General features: G+C 43.4%; 7 protein-coding genes across 7 annotated transcripts; 2 read left to right on the top strand and 5 right to left on the bottom strand.

Annotated features, from left to right (window-relative positions):
- Window positions 1-67: 67 nt before the first annotated feature.
- Window positions 68-2,484, top strand: K450DRAFT_257347 (uncharacterized protein). The gene is made up of 4 exons (XM_051591651.1): window positions 68-297; window positions 380-1,676; window positions 1,747-1,865; window positions 1,936-2,484. Exons 1-4 carry the CDS (start codon window positions 84-86, stop codon window positions 2,379-2,381), a joined length of 2,076 nt encoding a protein of 691 aa, XP_051441356.1. The 5' UTR covers window positions 68-83; the 3' UTR covers window positions 2,382-2,484.
- Window positions 2,112-5,254, bottom strand: K450DRAFT_302804 (uncharacterized protein). The gene is made up of 2 exons (XM_051593781.1): window positions 5,016-5,254; window positions 2,112-4,949 (listed from the first exon to the last, which is right to left on the bottom strand). Exons 1-2 carry the CDS (start codon window positions 5,242-5,244, stop codon window positions 2,587-2,589), a joined length of 2,592 nt encoding a protein of 863 aa, XP_051441355.1. The 5' UTR covers window positions 5,245-5,254; the 3' UTR covers window positions 2,112-2,586.
- A 460-nt stretch (window positions 5,255-5,714) lies between these two features.
- K450DRAFT_295585 (uncharacterized protein) lies at window positions 5,715-7,537 on the bottom strand (the record flags this gene model as incomplete). Its single annotated transcript, XM_051593616.1, has 4 exons — window positions 5,715-5,853; window positions 5,961-7,157; window positions 7,204-7,317; window positions 7,513-7,537. 4 exons carry the CDS (start codon window positions 7,535-7,537, stop codon window positions 5,810-5,812), a joined length of 1,380 nt encoding a protein of 459 aa, XP_051441354.1. The 3' UTR covers window positions 5,715-5,809.
- A 450-nt stretch (window positions 7,538-7,987) lies between these two features.
- K450DRAFT_257341 (uncharacterized protein) lies at window positions 7,988-10,376 on the bottom strand. The gene is made up of 2 exons (XM_051591650.1): window positions 8,123-10,376; window positions 7,988-8,044 (listed from the first exon to the last, which is right to left on the bottom strand). The coding sequence occupies exons 1-2, from the start codon at window positions 10,182-10,184 to the stop codon at window positions 8,040-8,042; spliced, it is 2,067 nt and encodes a 688-aa protein (XP_051441353.1). The 5' UTR covers window positions 10,185-10,376; the 3' UTR covers window positions 7,988-8,039.
- A 468-nt stretch (window positions 10,377-10,844) lies between these two features.
- On the top strand, window positions 10,845-12,152 carry K450DRAFT_257339 (uncharacterized protein). Its single transcript, XM_051591649.1, has one exon. It carries the CDS (start codon window positions 11,275-11,277, stop codon window positions 12,118-12,120), a length of 846 nt encoding a protein of 281 aa, XP_051441352.1. The 5' UTR covers window positions 10,845-11,274; the 3' UTR covers window positions 12,121-12,152.
- A 495-nt stretch (window positions 12,153-12,647) lies between these two features.
- Window positions 12,648-15,613, bottom strand: K450DRAFT_257334 (uncharacterized protein). Its single transcript, XM_051591648.1, has 7 exons — window positions 15,505-15,613; window positions 15,284-15,433; window positions 14,832-15,203; window positions 14,399-14,770; window positions 13,536-13,904; window positions 13,088-13,471; window positions 12,648-13,019 (listed from the first exon to the last, which is right to left on the bottom strand). The coding sequence occupies exons 1-7, from the start codon at window positions 15,605-15,607 to the stop codon at window positions 12,787-12,789; spliced, it is 1,983 nt and encodes a 660-aa protein (XP_051441351.1). The 5' UTR covers window positions 15,608-15,613; the 3' UTR covers window positions 12,648-12,786.
- Window positions 15,614-15,896: 283 nt separating this feature from the next.
- K450DRAFT_257326 (uncharacterized protein) lies at window positions 15,897-19,200 on the bottom strand. The gene is made up of 15 exons (XM_051591647.1): window positions 18,923-19,200; window positions 18,729-18,847; window positions 18,509-18,670; window positions 18,367-18,430; window positions 18,220-18,299; window positions 18,091-18,160; window positions 17,877-18,025; window positions 17,676-17,816; window positions 17,487-17,610; window positions 17,245-17,421; window positions 17,061-17,178; window positions 16,950-17,003; window positions 16,685-16,845; window positions 16,354-16,377; window positions 15,897-16,275 (listed from the first exon to the last, which is right to left on the bottom strand). The coding sequence occupies exons 1-15, from the start codon at window positions 19,134-19,136 to the stop codon at window positions 16,256-16,258; spliced, it is 1,677 nt and encodes a 558-aa protein (XP_051441350.1). The 5' UTR covers window positions 19,137-19,200; the 3' UTR covers window positions 15,897-16,255.
- Window positions 19,201-19,675: the final 475 nt, after the last annotated feature.

Here is a 19,675-nt window from a genome sequence, read left to right as displayed (position 1 = left end):
AATGAAGCACATCGAAAGTGACTGCCATTTATTGTGCACCATAATTTCGAGTGAAGCAGCGGTCAACCTCCGTCCAAACACTTATGGAAGACAATATACAAAGCATTTTTGACCGATCGGCGGTCGACTTCGAGTACTATGTACGGTATTCCATATACTTTCCCAAGGAGACAAGCTCAATCGAAGATCTCCAACAGATTAGTGCCGAGATTCGTGCTTTAGCAGAGCAAATAACCGGCAACTACATTTGGCAAAAAGATCACTTTGGATTGTCAATAACAACAAGTTCACTTCGAGGTAAAGTATGGATATGTCATGGTAGATGAAGGAATTGAACTGGTTTAGCTGTTCTGAACTCTCATTATCCAATTCATGACAGACCCTTCGTACCCTTTTTTACACGGCATAACCCGGTATGGCGACTGTGTGACTGACGAGTGGCTGGTAGTCTACATTCTGAAGGAAATATCAAAACGGTACCAAGATGTTGTTATTGACGTATTTGACAATGACGGGGAGTTTCTTCTCATTGAAGCTGCCATGGAATTGCCACCGTGGTTAGATCCGTCAAACAGTGAGAACCGAGTCTACATTCATCAAGGACACATGCATATCATACCGTTGCCCAAATCACCTGCTGAAATTATTCACATACCTAGTGGAACGCTTATGCGATCTCGTGCTATTGAAATTGTTCGATCTCATGTCGTTCCTACTCAAGTATCAGCTGCAATTGAGGATGCAGCGTTTCACCGAATCAAAGACTTCCCGACCAAGGCTTTAAACGAAAGACATAGAGCGCGCTGTACGGTCCCAGCGCCTTTAGCATATGTTCTCTTGAAACAGCCTCAGCTGGTACCACATGCAGTAGAAGCGTTCTATACCCGAGATCCTAGCAGTATGAAGGCGGCGTCACGAATGGCAACCTTTCCTCCTAACGAGATGGTTACGACCGTGGTGGATATGACCAAAACCTGTTATGCCAAACTTACGTCACAACAGTTCTTCGCACCAAAAGCATTCAGAATGCCGTCACGATCCAATCCTCGAAAGTACAATGCCGCAGAGCTGGGCATGAAGATTGCCTGTGCCTTTGAGATGCTTTACACTGACAAACGAATCAACGTTGAAGCACCAACAAAGGAAACCACGACTGATACGTATGACTTCGAAAATGACCTCACTTGGAGCGAATATAAGAAACGATTGGAGCGCCGCGGGTACTTCAAAGGGGAATTACAAGGCTCGGTTCGATATCGGGAGCTTGAGACGGTTGCTAAACAACAGCACCTCATGAACCGACAGCAAGGAACCGGTCAGATTGACGATGATATAGAATCCAATAGCATGGACGGAAAAAATGCCAATAGTAGTTTGAGTGGGACGCCTCGACAGCAGATGGAACAAGTACTGAAGAAGTTTACAGAGACAGATTTGGAACGTCTATTACAAACAGCTAAATCTCAGCCTGAAGATGATGATTCATGGATGAACGTCGATCCCCAGCAACTGGAAGAATTACTCAAGCAGTATGGTGGTCTTGGCATGGACGAGGCCGACTTTGGAGACTCTAACCCCGGGAGCGGTGGCGATTTGGATTTAGAAGCTATGATGAAGAAATTTGAGAGCTTTGTAAACTTTGAACAGAGTGGTGCGGAAGGAGCAGAGTTTCCAATGTTAGTACTGAGCTTTAGGGGGTTGCGACAACAATGCAGCATATTCACTTTTTTATCATCCATCTTTTAGGGAATCCTTGGGTGAATTCAGTGATGAGGACGAAGACGATGGATCAGACTACGAATCAGAAAACGATGAAATATCGTTTGATCCAAATCAATTCATGAGCATACTCAAAAGCACACTAGGTAATTTTCAGTTGAAAGTGTTGGACAGTTTGAGAACAGAGCCACCAACCCTTTTTTTTTCGATCTTCAGGCATTCCATCCGAGGAGACTACTACGCAAGCTACCAAGACGCCAGTTTCCATTGCGGAACCACAGTCAGCGTCCTTACAAGAGATTTCGGATGAAGAAGCGGAACGCATCAAAAATCTTCAAACCAACGAAGAGCCAACCATGGAATCATTTTACAATGATATGGATGAGGAACTGCGGGGTCATAAGAAGATCAATGCGTCCTTCCACAAATCAGTCAGATTCCAGCCTTCCACTGGCGAAGGAGATGAAGCAGCTTCTGAGGATGAAATGGAAGAAGATGAAGATGCACCCGTTGATATTGAACTCAATCTCGTGAAAAATATGCTGGAAAGTTTCAAGAGCCAGGAAGGTCTGCCCGGACCCATTGGAAATATCATGAACCGTATGGGTATTGTCATGCCTCGCGACGAAACCTCCATGGAAACCCCCAACATAGACAAATAATGTGTACATTATGATCATCGAACACTGTATAGTATTTTCATTTTTGAACTCTCTCAGCATCCATCATTTTATATTTCCACCTTAATGTAGCATGCACAACAATTATACCATAAACTGCCGCATTTTTTGCATACGTGGACTTTTTACAGTTGGAAAAGCTGCCTTCACAGTTTTAGTATGGAGGAAATGTATAATATATGCAAAGCTAGTATCCCTCTATGCTATCAAGGTCATCATCATCAGCATAATCCACCCGACCAGCACCATCTTCATCCCAAATGAAGAGGAGATCCTCGACCTTACTTCGCTGGGTTGGTTGTGTTTGAAGCATGCAAGACAGTAGCATTTGAGATTTGCTGTTGGTGATTGCATGCAGATGGACTGGTGCGCCTGCTTTCGCAAACTGTGTGGCATCATTGACAGATTTGAACAACGGTTTTCCTGTGATGATTTCATAAATGACAACACCAAGAGACCAGAGGTTGCTTTCTGCGGAAATATGAGACACAATGCCGTTCAATATCTCTGGTGGAGTGGTTTCCGAAACATCGCAATCGCCAACATAGTCACCGAAGACTCTACACTCTTCCAGCTTTCCGAGCTTCCATTCCGTCACGCAACCACCGATATGGAAAAACGCATTCGTTGACAGGCTAGTATGAGCTAACTTGTGTCTTTGCAGCACTTCCAATGCCTGCAGCAATGACTTGATGGTTAGGAATTGGAAATATTGATCAGTGGTGTCGGCGAGAGTCAAATCGCCAGCCGCAGGGTGTATGAGACGATAAAGTGACTTGGTTGGTGAACAAGCATCCGTAACCGATAACGCTGCATAGCCATTTCCTCCAGTTAATTTGTATGATTCGCTATGGTTGATGATCGTGCTTCCAGCGAGCTCAGTAGCAAACCCGATTTGAGCCACCTGAAGACCGAGGGCTGGTTCCTTGAAGAAATGAAGAGACACTTGATCCATCTTGTCAGGTAACTTGTTGGCTGTTCGTATCGTGTAGTATGTTGTAATCTTCGTTGCTGGCTCGCTTGTCAAAGCATACTTGTCACCTAGCACATGAGTACCACCTTTCAGATCTATTTGTAGGTCATTTTTGTCAGCGCCGGTATATTCATGTATATTGATGTTCGAGTTTTGTAAGTAGTTTTGGGTAACGTCTGGCAAAATTGTATTGGAGTGAGACTGCGATACAACAGGGGAGAAGGTATTTTGTACGGGAGACATGATGGATTCCAAAGTATCTTGCCGGTACCTGCCATTCGTAAGCCTAGGTGGAGTAATTTTCATCATGCTAATAGGGGAATTATTATGAACACCGGGACGCTCGTCGATATAGTCACTGTATTGTTCATTTTGAATGCCTCTGGACTTCGAAGACCCTTTACTGAACTTTTCATGACGGGCCCGGCGGCGGTAGAAGATCAACAATGCGATGCATATCACGACAAAGGCAACACCACCAATGACACCTCCGACTACGGCGCCAATGTTCGTTGATGAACCTGTTGATGATGCTACTGGAGGTGAATTTACTGGAGAGCCAACCCATGCAGGTATAGGATCACCACTGTTCAAAGTAGATACAGTAGATGGGCTCTGTGGGTTAGTTGCTACTACAGACAAGCTACCAGATGCACCCATTGTGGATGCCAGTAGCCAGGAAGAGGAAGGCTCATCGCGCTTAAAGACAGAGCTCGAGTTTGAGGTAGACCGTTTAATTAGAAGCATATTTGCGCTGCTCACATTCGAACCACTTGACGTTAGATTGAATGAAGAAGACGCTGTGCTGATCGATCCTTCTTTGGATGTACTATAAAATGATAGCTTTGGATTACTGCCATAAGACAGATATGCAAAAGTATCATCCGAAATGGCGGTAGCTGTTCCTGGACTGAAAGGTGAGGAAATGTTACTTGGCGATAGATTAAATTTTAAACCTCCAGCCGTATTCGTAGCGTCTGATACCGCATCGTCCACATTTCCGTAGTAAACCGTTTGAGAATTAGGCCATCCAATCAAGAGTACATGTGAATTTGTCGCCACTAGCACCCCGTTTAGCTGGCATTGTGATCCGCAGTTGGCGGCTGCTAAAGGATTACTTGTGGGTTGTTCCTGAGACATTTGTGAAGTCGAACTCGAAGCCGCCAATGTTGTAGGACTGGGTGTCTCGGTACTTGCTACAGCTGCACCACCATTAGCTGCACCATTAATGGTGGTGGTGGAGGCAGCAGCAGCAACGGGAACAGCTTGCCGTTTGGCAGCGTTGCGCAATCCTGACGAGCTGGTACTTGTCGGCAGCGTAAATGTCAACCATTTGTGGGTGCTCGTGGTGGAGGCTACATCTTCGGTTTGGTTGAAACAAGTGTAAGCCATTGTACTCTTCAAAGGTTCAAATGAAAATACACATTGTGTGTTTGAACCAGCATCCACTGAGGTGAAGTAATTGGTGTTATTTTGATAAGATAGCGTAGCGGGATTACTAGCTGGAAGATAAACGACTTCGGAGACGTTTGCAGGATTTTGTGTAGGTCGGTAAAACACTCCGTTCAGGGCCGAGGCTGCAAGAGGTGCCCAACATGAGAAGAGTCATTCGCACATGCATTGCATAACTTGAATATACTAACCAGCTCCATCACTAGAAGGTGTCAATTCCGCTACAATGCCGAAGGTGTATGAATGCGCATCGAAATAGCATTGCCCTGAAACAGGCACGTTGACAGCGGGTAAGACTTTCTGCCATTCGATATTCGAAGAAGCTGTCAATTTTTCAATATCCGCCGTTGTCCCGTTGACAGCAACGTTGAATCGATACACATTATTGCTGCTATCGTAACCCAAGCACGGTGGCAACATAGAGCTCTGTAGTTTACTCGGTAAAGAAGAAAAGTGCTTGCTGTTGCTTGGTAGAGAACTCTAAACCAGGCGTGGCGCAGTGGACACGGTGAGGCTGTGAAGTGTCACCAAAACGAATTGGGAATGCGCAGGAAGTCTGCAACGCCTTCCAAGCAGAACCAGCTCTGACACTACAGAACAAGCCGTTCAAGGGCTATTGAACTTCACACACATCCAATGCCTCCGCTAGTAACATAGCCATCATCAAATTCGTAGTCGATGTGGTAAAATAAAGTTATGCAACACCCACCTGCAATAACATAGCAATACAAGCTCGATATAAATGACGATAAATTGCAGTATGCAATATGACGCTGCTGCACATTTCCCAGTTGTTGGTGAGGATGACAATCAGCCGCCTACATGGTCATTATTGGTAGCCACAGTACTCATTTTAAATTACAATTCGGATATGTTTATTTGTGTAGATGCAGTACAGTATACAAACCATATCTTCGCCAATGCGGAAAAGTGTTCTTCTCAGATGGACTTTTTTTTTCACGAAGTTGGCCATGTGGTACGTATTTTAGATCAAACAGAAGATGTTGTAACCATCATTCGGATCATCCGCTATTAAAGATGTAGACCTTGGTATACAAATCGAGAGGTCATATCTGCTTCACATCCGCTCACTTCCTCGCCGGTGTCGTTATCTGGCTGCTTCTCACAAGACGTACGAAGGCATTTCTCTACTGCTGAAGCGACTTCCAAACCATCCATCCATGCGCCGTGTAGAAATCCAAAGTACTGGCGAGACATTGCTTCGCCTGCGAACCATAATCGACCTAATCGTCTACGAAGGTTTCGGTGGTGCGCTTCACTCATTCCCAAGCCCCAGTTCGAATAGGAGCTTCCGAATAGCGGGTTGTTTTTCCACACAGGAACTAATATTTCCACTGGAGCGGTCGCTTTTGGTCCAAACATTCTCTTCAATACTTGAGTGACTTCCTTTTGTAATGACTTGGTGCTCATCTGCTCCACACGTTGACTTTCATGGTATACAACGGTCGCCATTAATACTGGCTCATCTAAGTGCGGCATGGTCTGCCAAACTGGATAGTGTCCGCGGCTGACATCATCTGCATATACAAAGAATTGTGTATCCAATGGCCAAAACCGCTTTGAGAATCGCATCCAGATTTTTGTGTAGGTTGTAGCATGAAAATTGAATAGTGCCTCACGTTTCCAAGAAGGGAAACCTGGGTGAAATTTGACATGGCCAGATTGTAAAACGGCCAGGGGAAAGGTACAAATTGCCACGTCAGCTACAAAGATGTCTCCGTTACTGGCAAATACCGTTACATTATCCTGTCCGTAATGAACATCCGTTATCTTTGTTGATAAGACCAAGCGTGAAGTGTCTTGGCCTAATAAGGCATCGCATTCTGCGCGCAATATGTACTGAAACCCACGTTCGTCAATAACAAAGTCGTCTCCAGGAGTTACGTCAGGCTGGTCTTTGATCACGGAACCACCATTAGCAGCAGCTGCATAGTCCAAAGATGTCACTTCGGGAGGTTCAGCCAGTTCCCAATCAAAACCAAAATATTCAATCGCAGCTCGTATTGAGCTGTTGGCGTGCCAGCCCTCTAATTGTAGAGCAGTCCTTGCACTAAGGTCCACAAGCCCTCGTTGCATGCGTAGTTTAGCTAGGTTGCCGATATCTTTGAGTGCCTTGTTGAATTCTTTCTCTTCTTTCTCCGCCATACACTGGCCAGTATGATCGAAGTATGTCACGTTACTCTTGTCAGATGGCACAGTCTGCAGCCCATGCTTGACCGCTAACCTATGAATAGGGTTATCGCCGTGGCCATATATCCAGTTTGCGCCTAATTCAACTTGAGCACCGCCAAACGTCGCATTTTGGACTCTGCCTGCAATGGTTTAAAGCTTGGTTAGATGCACTGCACCAGCCGATACTTTTGACAACACTTTTTAAAAGTCTACCTCCTACAAAAGGTAAAGCGTCGATTATCACAAAGTCATTGATATTGTTGGACTGTAATTGCCTTGCTGCGGCTATACCAGAAGCACCTGCTCCAAGGATGATGACTTTGCTATATCTAACTGCAGAATGGACTTCTGTTGGTGACAGAAAGATTAGAATGGCTGCTATCAAACAATATATCATCAAGCAAAAGCTAATCAAAAATTCAGGTCACACCGAATTTTTTTTGTTCTTTATTTTTTTTTGGGAACTCACATGTCCAAAGAAGGGATCACATCTACCCTCAAAAATTAATATGGTTGACATCATGAAACAAAAGCAAATAGTTAAGCAGACCAGGGCGTTCTCGAATGCAACAGAAACATGCAATGGGTGGGATTATCTTTAATGAATCAAAAACGATGGAATGAATTATGTAGTAAATGAAGAAACAACTAACACACGTAAAGTGTGGGGGAAAAAATGCAGGAGAGGCACGGAGTTGGTATTGTCGCTATCCGTTCATATCAGTACCATAGGCGTTCCGTCCATGTCACAGGTGTTGGTTTGGCTGACATGATTATTCATATTGTATTGATCGTATACGGGATACGAAGCCATAGATTTCGACCTATAATGGGCCGTAGGGAAAGCATATGGGATGTTGGTCATAAGTGTAGAGTTGTTCGGCAAAAACCCAAATTCCGGTTTGTATGCCGAAAATAGTGTCATGTACTGTCCACTTGATGAACATCGCTTGTGTTTTGGTGAGCGTAAGTTTATTTGAGAGAGCGGGGGTGAAGTATCAGAGCTGGAGGATCCACCGTCGTTAGACTTTTCTAAAAGTATAGGAATTTAGTCATTATTTCATAAAGCCAACCCACACCCTCAAATACAGGAAATATGCCTCACCTGCTTTGAATTGCTTGCCATGATAGAGAGGATAATTGGCTGATCGAAGTGTTTGGTAATCATCTGTATCCATTCCTGTTATTTGCTCTGCCTTTGCATCCAATGTACAGCCAGTTTGTCCGTCATGAGCTAATATACCACGACGTCTTTTACCAGAATGGCTCCGTTCTGGAGATGCAGCGTTGACTTCTGAACAAGAGGTATCACTATAGCTTGCAGGCCTGTTATGACCGCTAACTTCGTCTTCGCCACCACTTTTGCTATCCACTGTCCCCGCCGTATTCAGCCCTCTCTCACGACGCCTCTCATGTGTCTTCTTGTGTTGAGCCAAATTATCCGATCTAGAAAATCGTTTGCCACATATGGAGCACACATAAGGACGCTCCATGGTATGGGTTCTTAGATGTCTTTTCAGATGTTCCAGTCTCTTGAAAAGTCTCGCACAAGTAGGCATAGGGCAAATATACGAGCGTGTTAACGGGTTGGAGCCAGCATCATCCCCATTGCCGGACTGAAGCATATCAGCGTTGGTGCCAGGATGGCCATATAAAGACATTGGCTGGCCGGAAAGTCCTTGGTCTTGCTGGTGGTTATATACCATTCCAAAATTTGGCTGTGAACAAGAACGATTATGGGTATATGCAGGTCTCGAGTAGGCTCGAGTAAAGAGGGTATCATTGGCTGTCAGTGGCCGATTTTGTTGGCAGGGTACGGAAATAGATGTAGATCTTCTACGCCGCTGTTTATAACTTGGCGAACCCTCAAATAAAGAGAACATGCCAAAAAGAGTGGCTGATTTTCGTAAAGAGTTGGTATCCACAGACCTTGACGGTAATATGGAAGAAGCGTCCAAACTGGAATTGCTCGCCAATTGAAGCCGGTTAAAATCACTGGCGATAGGATCTATGGCAGAAGATCGATCGAACATCATGGAATTTTGGCTTGCAACAGACAACATCACTGGCTGTACGTCAGTACGTGGTGACATGGTATTTCTTGAGCCAGTACTTCCCTCATCGTCAAAGCTATCCATTGATTCATCTGCAGAAAGGACGGAAGTGACGGATTGAGTAGCCCTATGGAGTGTTTTGGAAGAGTGTGGCAAGACCAAAGGCGGCTGTGGTGGCGAGAATTGTTGGTTTTCTCCACCCAGCGAAGAAGCCGAACCCGAAATAATTGCCGACGAGGTTATCATACCTGCCTTTCGGGATGCCTCATTAGAATTGATATCTTCGGAATGGGAGACCGCCATCCAAGCAATTGAATCTTGGTGGGGGTCGTTGGCTTGAGCTGTTGTGTTGGTTTCCATATCAAGCATGACAGGCGTTGGCCAAGTCTGAATGGTAGTACCAGCCTGTTGACCAGATGGATGGCTGTTCTGAACCATAGAAGGATCTGCGCACATACCACCAGGATAAAAGGTATCATTGTAAACATCTGAAGATGATAGGCAGAGTGACTTTCTCAAATCATCAAAAAGTTCTTGAGTGGTATCGAGAGAAATCGATTTTGCCGGCTGAGCAACGGCAATACTGGTTGGCTCGATTCCCATTTTTTCTCGCTTCAAGTCACGCTCTAAAGCATCCAGGAAGAGCCTATCGTGCGGTACAGAGTACCAGTAAAACACTTTTTGCTTCTTCTGCGTTCGTATGCATCGATTCTTATACAAAAGATCTAAGAATTCAGACTTTGGTTCTTCCAAACAGGCATCAGTGCCCGGCTTAAGGTTCCTAAGATCACTGAATATGCCTTCTTCAAACTTCTTGAGGTTACTGACTGGGCGACCAAACGCATGGAAGCGAAACATAAGGCTGCGGACGATGTCCGTTCCTGTTATATGGAAAAGTTTTCCCCAAAGAATGCAAGACAAATGTTCCCCTGTTGGTAAGGGGAACTGTTTGATGGGACTATCTTGGTTCCAGTTTGTTGGAGCGGTAGCAAGGAAGAGCTTCAAGTCGTCTATCATGACCAGCCGCATTTGCATATCCTCTTCGGTCGGAGTAGGCATTTTGTAGATTGGTGTGTTCGACGTATCCGTTTGGTGAGCATTATTTTGCTCCATCACAATTCCTCTGGATGAAACGATATAGTCTGCCAAGTGAGATTGCAATGCAGTTGGACAGAAAGGATGTGATGGAAGTGGACACCTGCGATCACGAAAAATAGAAAGAAAGAGAAAGAGAGAGAGAGTTCAAAAAAGGGAAAGGTCTTATGTGCAAGGAAGCAGGTGGGATAGAAGAGGATGTGGCGATTCAATTAACGACGATTATAGCGGGACCAACACACAATAAAAACGTGTTGAAAAATAATATTGGTTTTGCAAAGTAAGAAGAAAAAAAATCCAGGTGAAGCGAAAAGGGGGGGTAGTGGTTTCTAGTATTAGGGGTAGTTGAGGCCACAGTGCGGCTAACGAGAAGATGGGAAAGCAAAGGTCAACTGCAATAGGGTCATAAACAAAAAGGCACAAACCGTGGTCTCTTGAACTTTTCGATGAGCAAACCGTCTTTCGGCAAACAAAGAGGCAAAGCTAGTTTCAAAAACGACCAGCTCAGCAAGCCCCCGATTGTATAGGACTCGGCTTCATGATAACTTTGGTGAAGCAGTAATCTTGGCAAAGATGATAAAAATATATACATACACATTGAGAGGAGAGTTAGAACTCATGTACGAGGGACGCGTGACAGGTGTGGTGGTCCACACACCTATCCATATTTGAATGGATTGGCCGACGGTTCTAGAGAAATCGTTCGTTTGGCAAAACTATGCAAGACGCCTATACTGGCTAATATGTATGTCCACAAGGAATCCACCATGTTGCAGGTCATGGTCATTGTTATGGCTTTAGCTCATACTGAAATAGTCTTGCCACCCAGGGACAAAAAACTAAAATACTCATATGTCATTGTTGTATAGTCATACTGACCGCTCGCTGTCAAAGGTCATAATAGACATTTCGGTAATGCTCAATGTCAGGATTCGGCGGTGAACGTTTCTCATGTTGAGGCAACCTTAACTCCCACAAAAGATATCCACTCGCTGTCTCCCAAAAAAGAAAGAAGGAAAAAATTATATTCTTTGATTTTTTCGATAGAGTTTGTACATTATCTTTTCTTATTACCAACGTCTTCAACCAATTCAATATTAATAATATCATGTCACAGTCATCGCCATTGATATACCTCCCGGACGAGCTTCTAATACAGATATGCTCTGACCTCGACATTCTCACCATTTTTGCTCTTGCTGACTCAGGGCGCATTGCTCGACGAAGATTACTCAGCATTCGTAGCATCTGGCAAAAGGTCACATTCGATCCAAATCGAAGGAACCTACATACTATATACGCCACCCTGCGACGATTTAGAGATGATAGCAACCTCAATCATCTTCGACCCTTGGTAGAAAGTGTCACAATGGATGGATTTGATGACCCAATGATATCACCCATTGTCATGATAGTCAAATTCCCCAACCTTCGCCATATTGCAGCTAGAAATCGACGCTACACTACCTCCATCGAAACGGATACGAAAGTGTTACATGAATTCCTCAATAGTGGAAAAATATCCCAACATTCCCTCAAATTGGAGACATATCAACTCTATCACCCATACATGATTGAAGAACGCACTTTGCGAAGATTTCAATCCACCTTGAATGCATTAGCTCTCAACGGATCAGTTGAGCTGGACATTCGACAATGCTCTCATACCGCAGAACCTGTGCCTATAATAGACGATGACTTGGACGCCACTGCAGAAGAGAACAATAGGCAGGTGAAGTCACCTGTGGAGTGTCGTCGTATCATCAGGAAAGGCGCAAAATGTTGGGCTTGTGGCGAACCAGAGGAATACTGTTATCAATGCATTGATAAATGTACAAACTGTGGACTTCGTCGGTTACCTCCTTTTGTCAGTGATGTCCACGTCTTGGAAGCTGCTGGAAGGCCAAACAATGTGAATGACAACTCCGAAGACATGTTTAGTGTTTTTGAATAGTTTTTAGACGACCACTTTTTGTTTGTAATAATAGCACTTATACCCTAGAATGCCATTGATGTAATTTACCGACTCATATTGTACATGTAGCATGTATTTATGAGGAAAAGAAAACAACTTTCTAAACAATCAAAACATGAATATGATTTGAAAATCCAACCATAATAACAATAGGAGTACATTATTCACTTGATGGCGGCGGCACCGGACCAGATTTTCTTAAGCACAGAAGTCGTTAGAATCATGCAGAGGGATGTACATAAGCATGTGATTACCAGTTGGTTTTGCTATACAGCATGCTGATCGGCCATGAAATGAGCCCGCTTCGTGTAGAATTTGGCGGCGAGGCACGCGCAGTGTGCATGGTAGGATCAAAACACTCACTTGCTTTTTCTTATCTATGAACATAGCGTTCTTCTTTTACTGCACATGGCCAGAACAATTGGCCAACAATGATATCATCAGAAAGTTGGCTGTATACTAAGACATAGCTCAACACTTAGATTAAAGCACACACTTAACTGACTTCTGCGAGCAAAAATGTTTATAAATGAAATATATGCTACAACGGTCGAGATGATGTTTCATACTCGGGATACATCAGAACAATGTGTTACACTGCAAAAAAAAACAAAATTACATTGATCTACTAGAATCAAATTCAAACTACTCTGCGTGTTCAATCTTGAAGGGTTCGGTGTGTATACGGTGTTGGATACGCTCGAACGTAAACACGATGACGAAGTAGTCAGCGATTTCCACATCATCTGGTACGTGATAGGATGCAGATCCAGTTGAAACATCCCATTCACCAATGTCTCCAACCTCCTTAACGGATTTTGACTTGGTGTCGTAGGAGAAAAGAGTCAATCTTACTTTGTCGTCACTCTTCACGATTGCTATATACGATTGAAAAACTCAGGTGAGTAAGGCAATTTTAAGAAAAATACGAACGATATGGACTTACCAGACTCTTCATAAGACCAATTTATGGTCACATCTGATCCAGTTTTCCAAACGGATTGGGTATCGGGACTTGTGATGGCGACATATTTTGAAGAGTCATCTCCGTTATTTTGGTTATCGCTACCATTGGTATCATTGTCTTCACCATTCTGGTGATCCGAGATTTTCTTGATAACAAACGGTCCGCTTGAAACAGTATAATGAATACTATCAATCTGAAGCACTACCAAATAATAGTCTGCTTCTCCGAGATCTTTTCGCACATGGTAGTTAGAAATTCCTCCGCCTGTGGTGCCTGAAGGAAGATTTTCCACGAACACCCAATCTCCGGGTGCTTTACGAGCATATAGGCTGAGTGAAACTGGTTCACTATATCCAAGGTTGCCTATGATGTGATGATGTGAGTTAAGGCATGGAAGTAGACTTTATCAGGCCGTTGTAACACTTACTGCTTCCATCATACTTCCAGGTTACAGACTGATCGGTATCAGCGTCCCATACCGTGTAGTAGTTAGGTGTGATGGATGTAAGGTACTGCTTTTCGTCGGGTGAGTAGGAATTTGGGTCTGATCCATCTGCATTGCTGTGACTAGATATGCTCTTGATCTTGAATGGTTCAGTAGCAACTTGATAGTGAACTTTGTCAATCACGAGTACAACAATGTATGCCGAAGCTTTTCCAAGATCCTTTCGAACATGGTAGTTTGAGATTCTGCTTCCAGTTGTGGCAGATGGAAGTTCGTCAACCTTCTTCCATGATCCATCTGACTGGCGGGCGAAAAGGAATACTTCGACAGTTTCTCCGTAGCCAAGATTAGCTGTATGAAATTTGAAGATTAGATAAGTCAGTACAACTCAATGAATTAATAATTTACTTACAGCTTCCATCATAAGACCAAGTGGCAGATTGATAGCTGTCTGCATCCCAAACAGTTTGTGAGTTTGGAGTAATGGGACGAAGATAGGTTTTGTCTTCGTGGCTGTAAGAGTCTTCATCATAAGAATCGCCTTCGTTAGAATGTCCAGAGATTTTTTTGATCTTGAATGGTTCAGTGGCAACTTGGTAGTGGACTTTGTCAATCACGAGTACAACAATGTATGCTGAAGCTTTACCAAGATCCTTTCGAACACGGTAGTTTGAGATTCCGCTTCCAGTTGTGGCAGATGGAAGCTCATCGACCTTCTTCCATGATCCATCTGACTGGCGGGCGAAAAGGAATACTTCGACAGTTTCTCCATAACCAAGGTTGGCTGTAGAAAGTTCTATGGTTAAACTTACAGTAATATTGCAATGATATAGTAGTTTACTTACAGCTTCCGTCATAGGACCATGTGGCAGATTGATAGCTGTCGGCATCCCAAACAGTTTGTGAGTTTGGAGTAATGGGACGAAGATAGGTTTTGTCTTCGTGGCTGTAAGAGTCTTCATCATAAGAGTCGCCTTCATTAGAATGTCCAGAGATTTGTTTGATCTTGAATGGTTCAGTGGCAACTTGGTAGTGGACTTTGTCAATCACGAGTACAACAATGTATGCTGAAGCTTTTCCAAGATCCTTTCGAACATGGTAGTTTGAGATCCCGCTTCCAGTTGTGGCAGATGGAAGCTCATCGACCTTCTTCCATGATCCATCTGACTGGCGGGCGAAAAGGAATACTTCGACAGTTTCTCCATAACCAAGGTTGGCTGTAGAAAGTTCTATGGTTAAACTTACAGTAATATTGCAATGCTATAGTAGTTTACTTACAGCTTCCATCATAAGACCATGTGGCAGATTGATAACTGTCGGCATCCCAAACAGTTTGGGAGTTTGGAGTGATGGGACGAAGATAGCTTTTGTCGTTATGGCTGTAAGAGTCTTCATCATAAGAATTGCCTTCGTTAGAATGTCCAGAGATACTCTTGATTCTGAATGGCTCGCTTTCGATGGAGAAATGTACTTTTTCGATTTCCAAAACAACCTTGTAAGCATGAGCCTTGCCAAGGTCTTTTCGGACATGATAGTTGGAAATTCCACTACCAGTGGTGCCTGGCTGTAGAGTATCAACCTTCTTCCAGTGTCCATTGTTATCAACGGCGAGCAAAATGACATTGACAGTTTCACCATATCCTAGATGAGCTGAAGATTTTTTGGAAGAAGGCTAGGCATTAGTCATTCCATTCTTATCATATTATTATTATAATAAGACATGCTCATACCGCTGCCATCGAAAGCCCAGGTCACGGATTGATAGCTGTCAGCTTGCCACACAGTTCCCGAATTTGGTGTGATGATACGAAGATACTTTTCGTGGCTATATTCTGTGGCATACGAATCTCCATGATATAAGTTATCGTAATCGATACACTCTAATTTCTCGGTTAACACGTTAATGACTGATCAAAAACCACTGTGTCACTTTTTGAAAAATTCTTTATACCGTTTGAGTTGCTACAGTCGAGATCCCGTTTTGCAAGTGGTAATCCTGCACATAACGTGGCCAGGGCGAGCAGTAAAACGAGAAAACTCGATAGTCGATTCATATCAAGTAGAGCGCAATGATTTTCTGGGAGTTGCTGGAAGAACGGCACTCATATACTAGTCGAACACACTGGTTCCGCCACAAATGCGGTTTCCATATTTACACCTCTGAGCTCCAAGCCCCCCAAAGCTATACCGGGATTTCCGAGAACAAACCCTTTTAAACTAAAGCCCTTGGCTTATTGCTCTACCAGCCTGATAGAAATGAATACAGAAAACAGTATCACAGAACCTTATGTCATTCCATCCGTCGCATCGGATGAAGCTGTCATGACAACGCACTTTTGATAGTTTGTGTATACAATCCCATTTTGGCATGGGCTAAGACAATGTTGATATTTTTAAAAAGAAATGGACAAATATATTACTTTGGTGGTGTGCTTGGTACTGAAACATACATGATTGTCTAGTCATATCGAAGGCTATTATTTTGAACATTGTTTGCTTCACTCTTCTTGCCGAGACTGTCTACAGATGAACTAAGGCTACTGCTTATTCCTTGTTGTCCAGATCGATTTGTTTTGATAGAAGGCTTATGCGCATTCGTTTGTGGCGGTGGATAGGTCGCTGGTACGGCAGGCTCATTGCCAACAATAGCATTTTTATGGGGCTGAGCATTTGTTACCTCCGATCTTGCCTCTCTACGTTTTTCAGCTTGAGCCATGGATTCCTTGGACGTAAAGTATTAGTTTTATAGCCCATAGACAGTTCGCCTTATTCTATGTTCTAGGTGCTGCAAAAAAATTACCTCCATCGCTTTTGAAATTTCCTTCTGTTTGCGGGATAAGAAAGAAGACACGTTAGTGAATAAGCGGCCGGCTTGCTGTGATGTCGACTCGAGAAAAGGGCTCATATCTGACGAGCTTTCAGAGGCTGGAGACTTTCTGGGCTGGGCTGCAGGTGGGTACCCCTGCCTCCCTTTTTTTTGGTCGTCTATTATTGTATTGTAAGCACTCTGATTCAAATCCAAACATTCATAACTTTTTTTCAAGCGGCAATACCTGGGATAGACGACGTCGATGAAGCACTCCGTCCTGACGCCGAGTCTGATGGAATGTGCTCAGGGTCTTCCTGCATACCTTTTTCAAACTCGGTCCACAATGCATCCACCCCTCGCATTAAACGGATTCCGCCACTAGATACAGCCCGCGATATATTCGATCCTCCGGTCGACACAGCCTTTGTCAGCGACTGCCGCAGCGGTGATAGATTTTGTCGAATTCTCATGTCTCTTATGCGACTATGCAAGTTGTAAAATTAATGCTCCATAGCCACTTGCGCCAGTTTGGAACCAGCTACCTTTTCCATGTTCGATTGAACGATGGATTAGAAAAAATCACTTACTTTGACAATGAATTCTGTAAATCACCTAGTGACATGTTGCCTTGTCCGGGGTGCCTTATGGGAATAACGTTACAAAACAGTTTACTCACATCATTTGTTATAGATACATACCCTGGCTCCACTATTTCGTATATCTCGTGATCCGTGAACTCATCCCAGAGTTGGTAATTGTTTGTCTTTCTCCACGCATTGACCCAATTCATTCCATAGTCAAGCAAGTAATTCTTTTCTATCGTATGGAAATAAACATAAGACTTTGATCCTCGGGCGGCGCCTGTGCATCATGAAAACCTACCTTTTTCTTCATCTCTCATGATCTCATCCATAGTACTTTCGCTTTTGAAGGCGTTCTTAGGATCAAATGCCTGTGCATACTTGACGCTGGATAGAAGTGACATAATATACTCTTCAAAGCGTGCTCTTAAATAATCATCCGATCCCAGGTACGTATTTTGTATAGGTCTAGTGGGGTCTGTAGGTGAAACCAAGGTTCAATCATGTGCTACGACGGGAATTAGCCATTGCAATGTCAGTTACCTGCTGGATCCCAAGTGGCATTAATGACTTTAGTGAGTTTATCCATCCACCGTCGATCAGCCGTTGTATGGCTTACAAGGGACGCTAATTGTGGGTCAAAAAACTCAAGTGTTCCATTTTCCACCTACATATACAACATATGATTGAGTTGTTGCCAATCTGCTTTTAGATATATGCAACGTAACTTACATGGACGAGCACATCAAAATTGATCTCTGTCTTTTGATGAAAAAAGAGTTGATTGGTAGTGCCAACTAGATACGAATGAGTATCTTTGTCAGAGAGCATATCAATTTGTTGTAGAGGTAGGTACGGTTGAAAGAATGAGCCCTGGTAAAGCCTGTCAATATCAAAATGCAAGTCCAGTCTTGAGCACGAAATATCGCATACCTTTCCAAATAAATGCAGTGGAAGCCCCATGTATTTCAAAAGACTTGCTTTATTTCCGTTTGAGAGGATCTTGGCTTCCGTCACTTCCAAGTTCTCCGTTGAGGTGTCTAATGATGGGTCACCTGAGTCTTGAAGAGTCCTCAAAAGTCCTATGGAAGGAGGGTTACTCAATACCAGCAAAAACGTAAGCCTGTCATAAGAACATGGCATATACCTGGTATTAACGAAATGAGAGAATATTGGAATGTGCACAGCTGCTCGACAGGGTATCCATAGAATAATATCTGATAAAACGAGTCAGCAGTTTGCACTTATACGATGAATTCTCTCTGAATGAACGTACCCGTTTCTCAAGTAGAAGCAATTTTATCAAAGTCAAAGTCTTGGATCGAAATTTTTGGCATAGCTCTCGAAGCGATGTTCCTGGACGACAAAAGGATCAATATAAAGGTGAAACCCACCACAACAATAATTCCGAGATTGTTCTTACCCATATACAAGGTAGGGTCGTCAATAGGTCCAATATGTGTTAAATTAAGGTTGTCATAAAAGTTCTGACAAGTAATAAACGTTGAGTATAACTCTAACAGCGGGGATCAACGAAAAGCAATTAGTTGAAGGAGTGTACGTACATATAGTATATCAAGCTTGGTAAAGTCCTTCTCATTGAACCAGGCAGCGGTAATGACGGCGAGTTTCTGCCTAATAGGACCAAAAATGGGTTGTCGCGCCAAAACCACAACCGCCTTCTGAACGATGGAGCGAGTGACATCAGACGATTTCACCAGTAAATCCTGTAGAACCATGATGAGTATAGATAGCTTTGATACAAACAAATAAATAGCGACATACATTAGATGCTATCTGTCGATTACACGATATTCCAAACAAAGTTGTCTCAGCAACCTCCCAACCAGCGACGGGTGGCAGATGAAAATAAGAAAAGTCTTCGTCCTTTTGGTGTGCGCCGTCTATAATGATGTAAGATACCAGCGCTCAGTAAGACAATACGGTACCTTATATTCCTATCGTGTCCCATTCCTTACCTGGAAGGGCCAAGAATGGAAGAAAACTCCATTCCTCAGGCAGCTCTATCTTCTCTAGTGTGGTTTGGGGATCCTGACCCTGACGCTGGGGAAGTGGCGGATAGCAAAACTCCAAGATAGGGCCATAAGCATGGTGAAATCCTACTACCAAAACGGCTGCAATCTGAGCATCCTTGTTCTGGTCCAAGGATCTACGAGGTCCTTGTTCAGTCATGTACCAAAGCTGTTTAGAATGTGTGGTAAAGTGAGCAAATGCACGTCCACAGGCTACGTCGGAACATAAAATTTTCAACGCTGTAATGGCATTTGCCGCCAAATAATCAGTAGCGTGCTCAAAACCTCTCCACTTGCTTCAAATGCATCATTATATAAATCAAATCCATCCGAAATAGGTTACTAATAATATAAGATATTTTGGCCTGCGAAAATCATATATTGAATGGGGGATCCTTAATGTAGCGCATGTATAAGTTAAAACTCGTCAGAGATTCATTTCAGTGCAACCAGTCCGAAGGGTCTCCGAACCCTGTAGAAATAAAACTCCTCAGCCATTGAAAGTTATATAAAAGCAAGTTCGACTTTTGGCACCTCTAGATCTCCCTCATAGACGTTCACAAGTTGACGATTCATCATCGTGCACGATTTATGTGTAGTGTTGACGTAAGTATAACAGTTTCGCTACAGTTGTGCGCTGAGAGATGATATAAAGTGGCTTCCAATTTGGATGGTCCATATACGATATTTAGAACATGA

This window comes from Umbelopsis ramanniana (assembly GCF_025399195.1).
Source record: "Umbelopsis ramanniana AG unplaced genomic scaffold K450scaffold_66, whole genome shotgun sequence".
NCBI lineage: Eukaryota > Fungi > Mucoromycota > Umbelopsidomycetes > Umbelopsidales > Umbelopsidaceae > Umbelopsis > Umbelopsis ramanniana.
This window is presented reverse-complemented; position numbering and strand designations above follow the sequence as displayed.

What these genes read in the sequence shown, in the direction of transcription:
- K450DRAFT_257341 (XM_051591650.1), bottom strand. Translation starts at nt 10,184, where the DNA reads ATGGAGCAAAATAATGCTCACCAAACGGATACGTCGAACACACCAATC.
- K450DRAFT_257334 (XM_051591648.1), bottom strand. Translation starts at nt 15,607, where the DNA reads ATGAATCGACTATCGAGTTTTCTCGTTTTACTGCTCGCCCTGGCCACG. An exon ending in CGACTGTAGCAACTCAAACG is followed by an intron (nt 15,434 to 15,504) that starts GTATAAAGAATT and finishes CCGAGAAATTAG; the next exon opens with AGTGTATCGATTACGATAAC. An exon ending in CTGGAAGTATGATGGAAGCA is followed by an intron (nt 13,472 to 13,535) that starts GTAAGTGTTACA and finishes ATCACATCATAG; the next exon opens with GCAACCTTGGATATAGTGAA.
- K450DRAFT_302804 (XM_051593781.1), bottom strand. Translation starts at nt 5,244, where the DNA reads ATGTTGCCACCGTGCTTGGGTTACGATAGCAGCAATAATGTGTATCGA. An exon ending in ACCTTCTAGTGATGGAGCTG is followed by an intron (nt 4,950 to 5,015) that starts GTTAGTATATTC and finishes CACCTCTTGCAG; the next exon opens with CCTCGGCCCTGAACGGAGTG.
- K450DRAFT_257347 (XM_051591651.1), top strand. Translation starts at nt 84, where the DNA reads ATGGAAGACAATATACAAAGCATTTTTGACCGATCGGCGGTCGACTTC. An exon ending in AACAACAAGTTCACTTCGAG is followed by an intron (nt 298 to 379) that starts GTAAAGTATGGA and finishes AATTCATGACAG; the next exon opens with ACCCTTCGTACCCTTTTTTA. An exon ending in GAAGGAGCAGAGTTTCCAAT is followed by an intron (nt 1,677 to 1,746) that starts GTTAGTACTGAG and finishes TCCATCTTTTAG; the next exon opens with GGAATCCTTGGGTGAATTCA.
- K450DRAFT_257326 (XM_051591647.1), bottom strand. Translation starts at nt 19,136, where the DNA reads ATGACTGAACAAGGACCTCGTAGATCCTTGGACCAGAACAAGGATGCT. An exon ending in TGCTTCTACTTGAGAAACGG is followed by an intron (nt 18,161 to 18,219) that starts GTACGTTCATTC and finishes TCGTTTTATCAG; the next exon opens with ATATTATTCTATGGATACCC. An exon ending in CATGAGAGATGAAGAAAAAG is followed by an intron (nt 17,179 to 17,244) that starts GTAGGTTTTCAT and finishes TCCATACGATAG; the next exon opens with AAAAGAATTACTTGCTTGAC.
- K450DRAFT_257339 (XM_051591649.1), top strand. Translation starts at nt 11,275, where the DNA reads ATGTCACAGTCATCGCCATTGATATACCTCCCGGACGAGCTTCTAATA.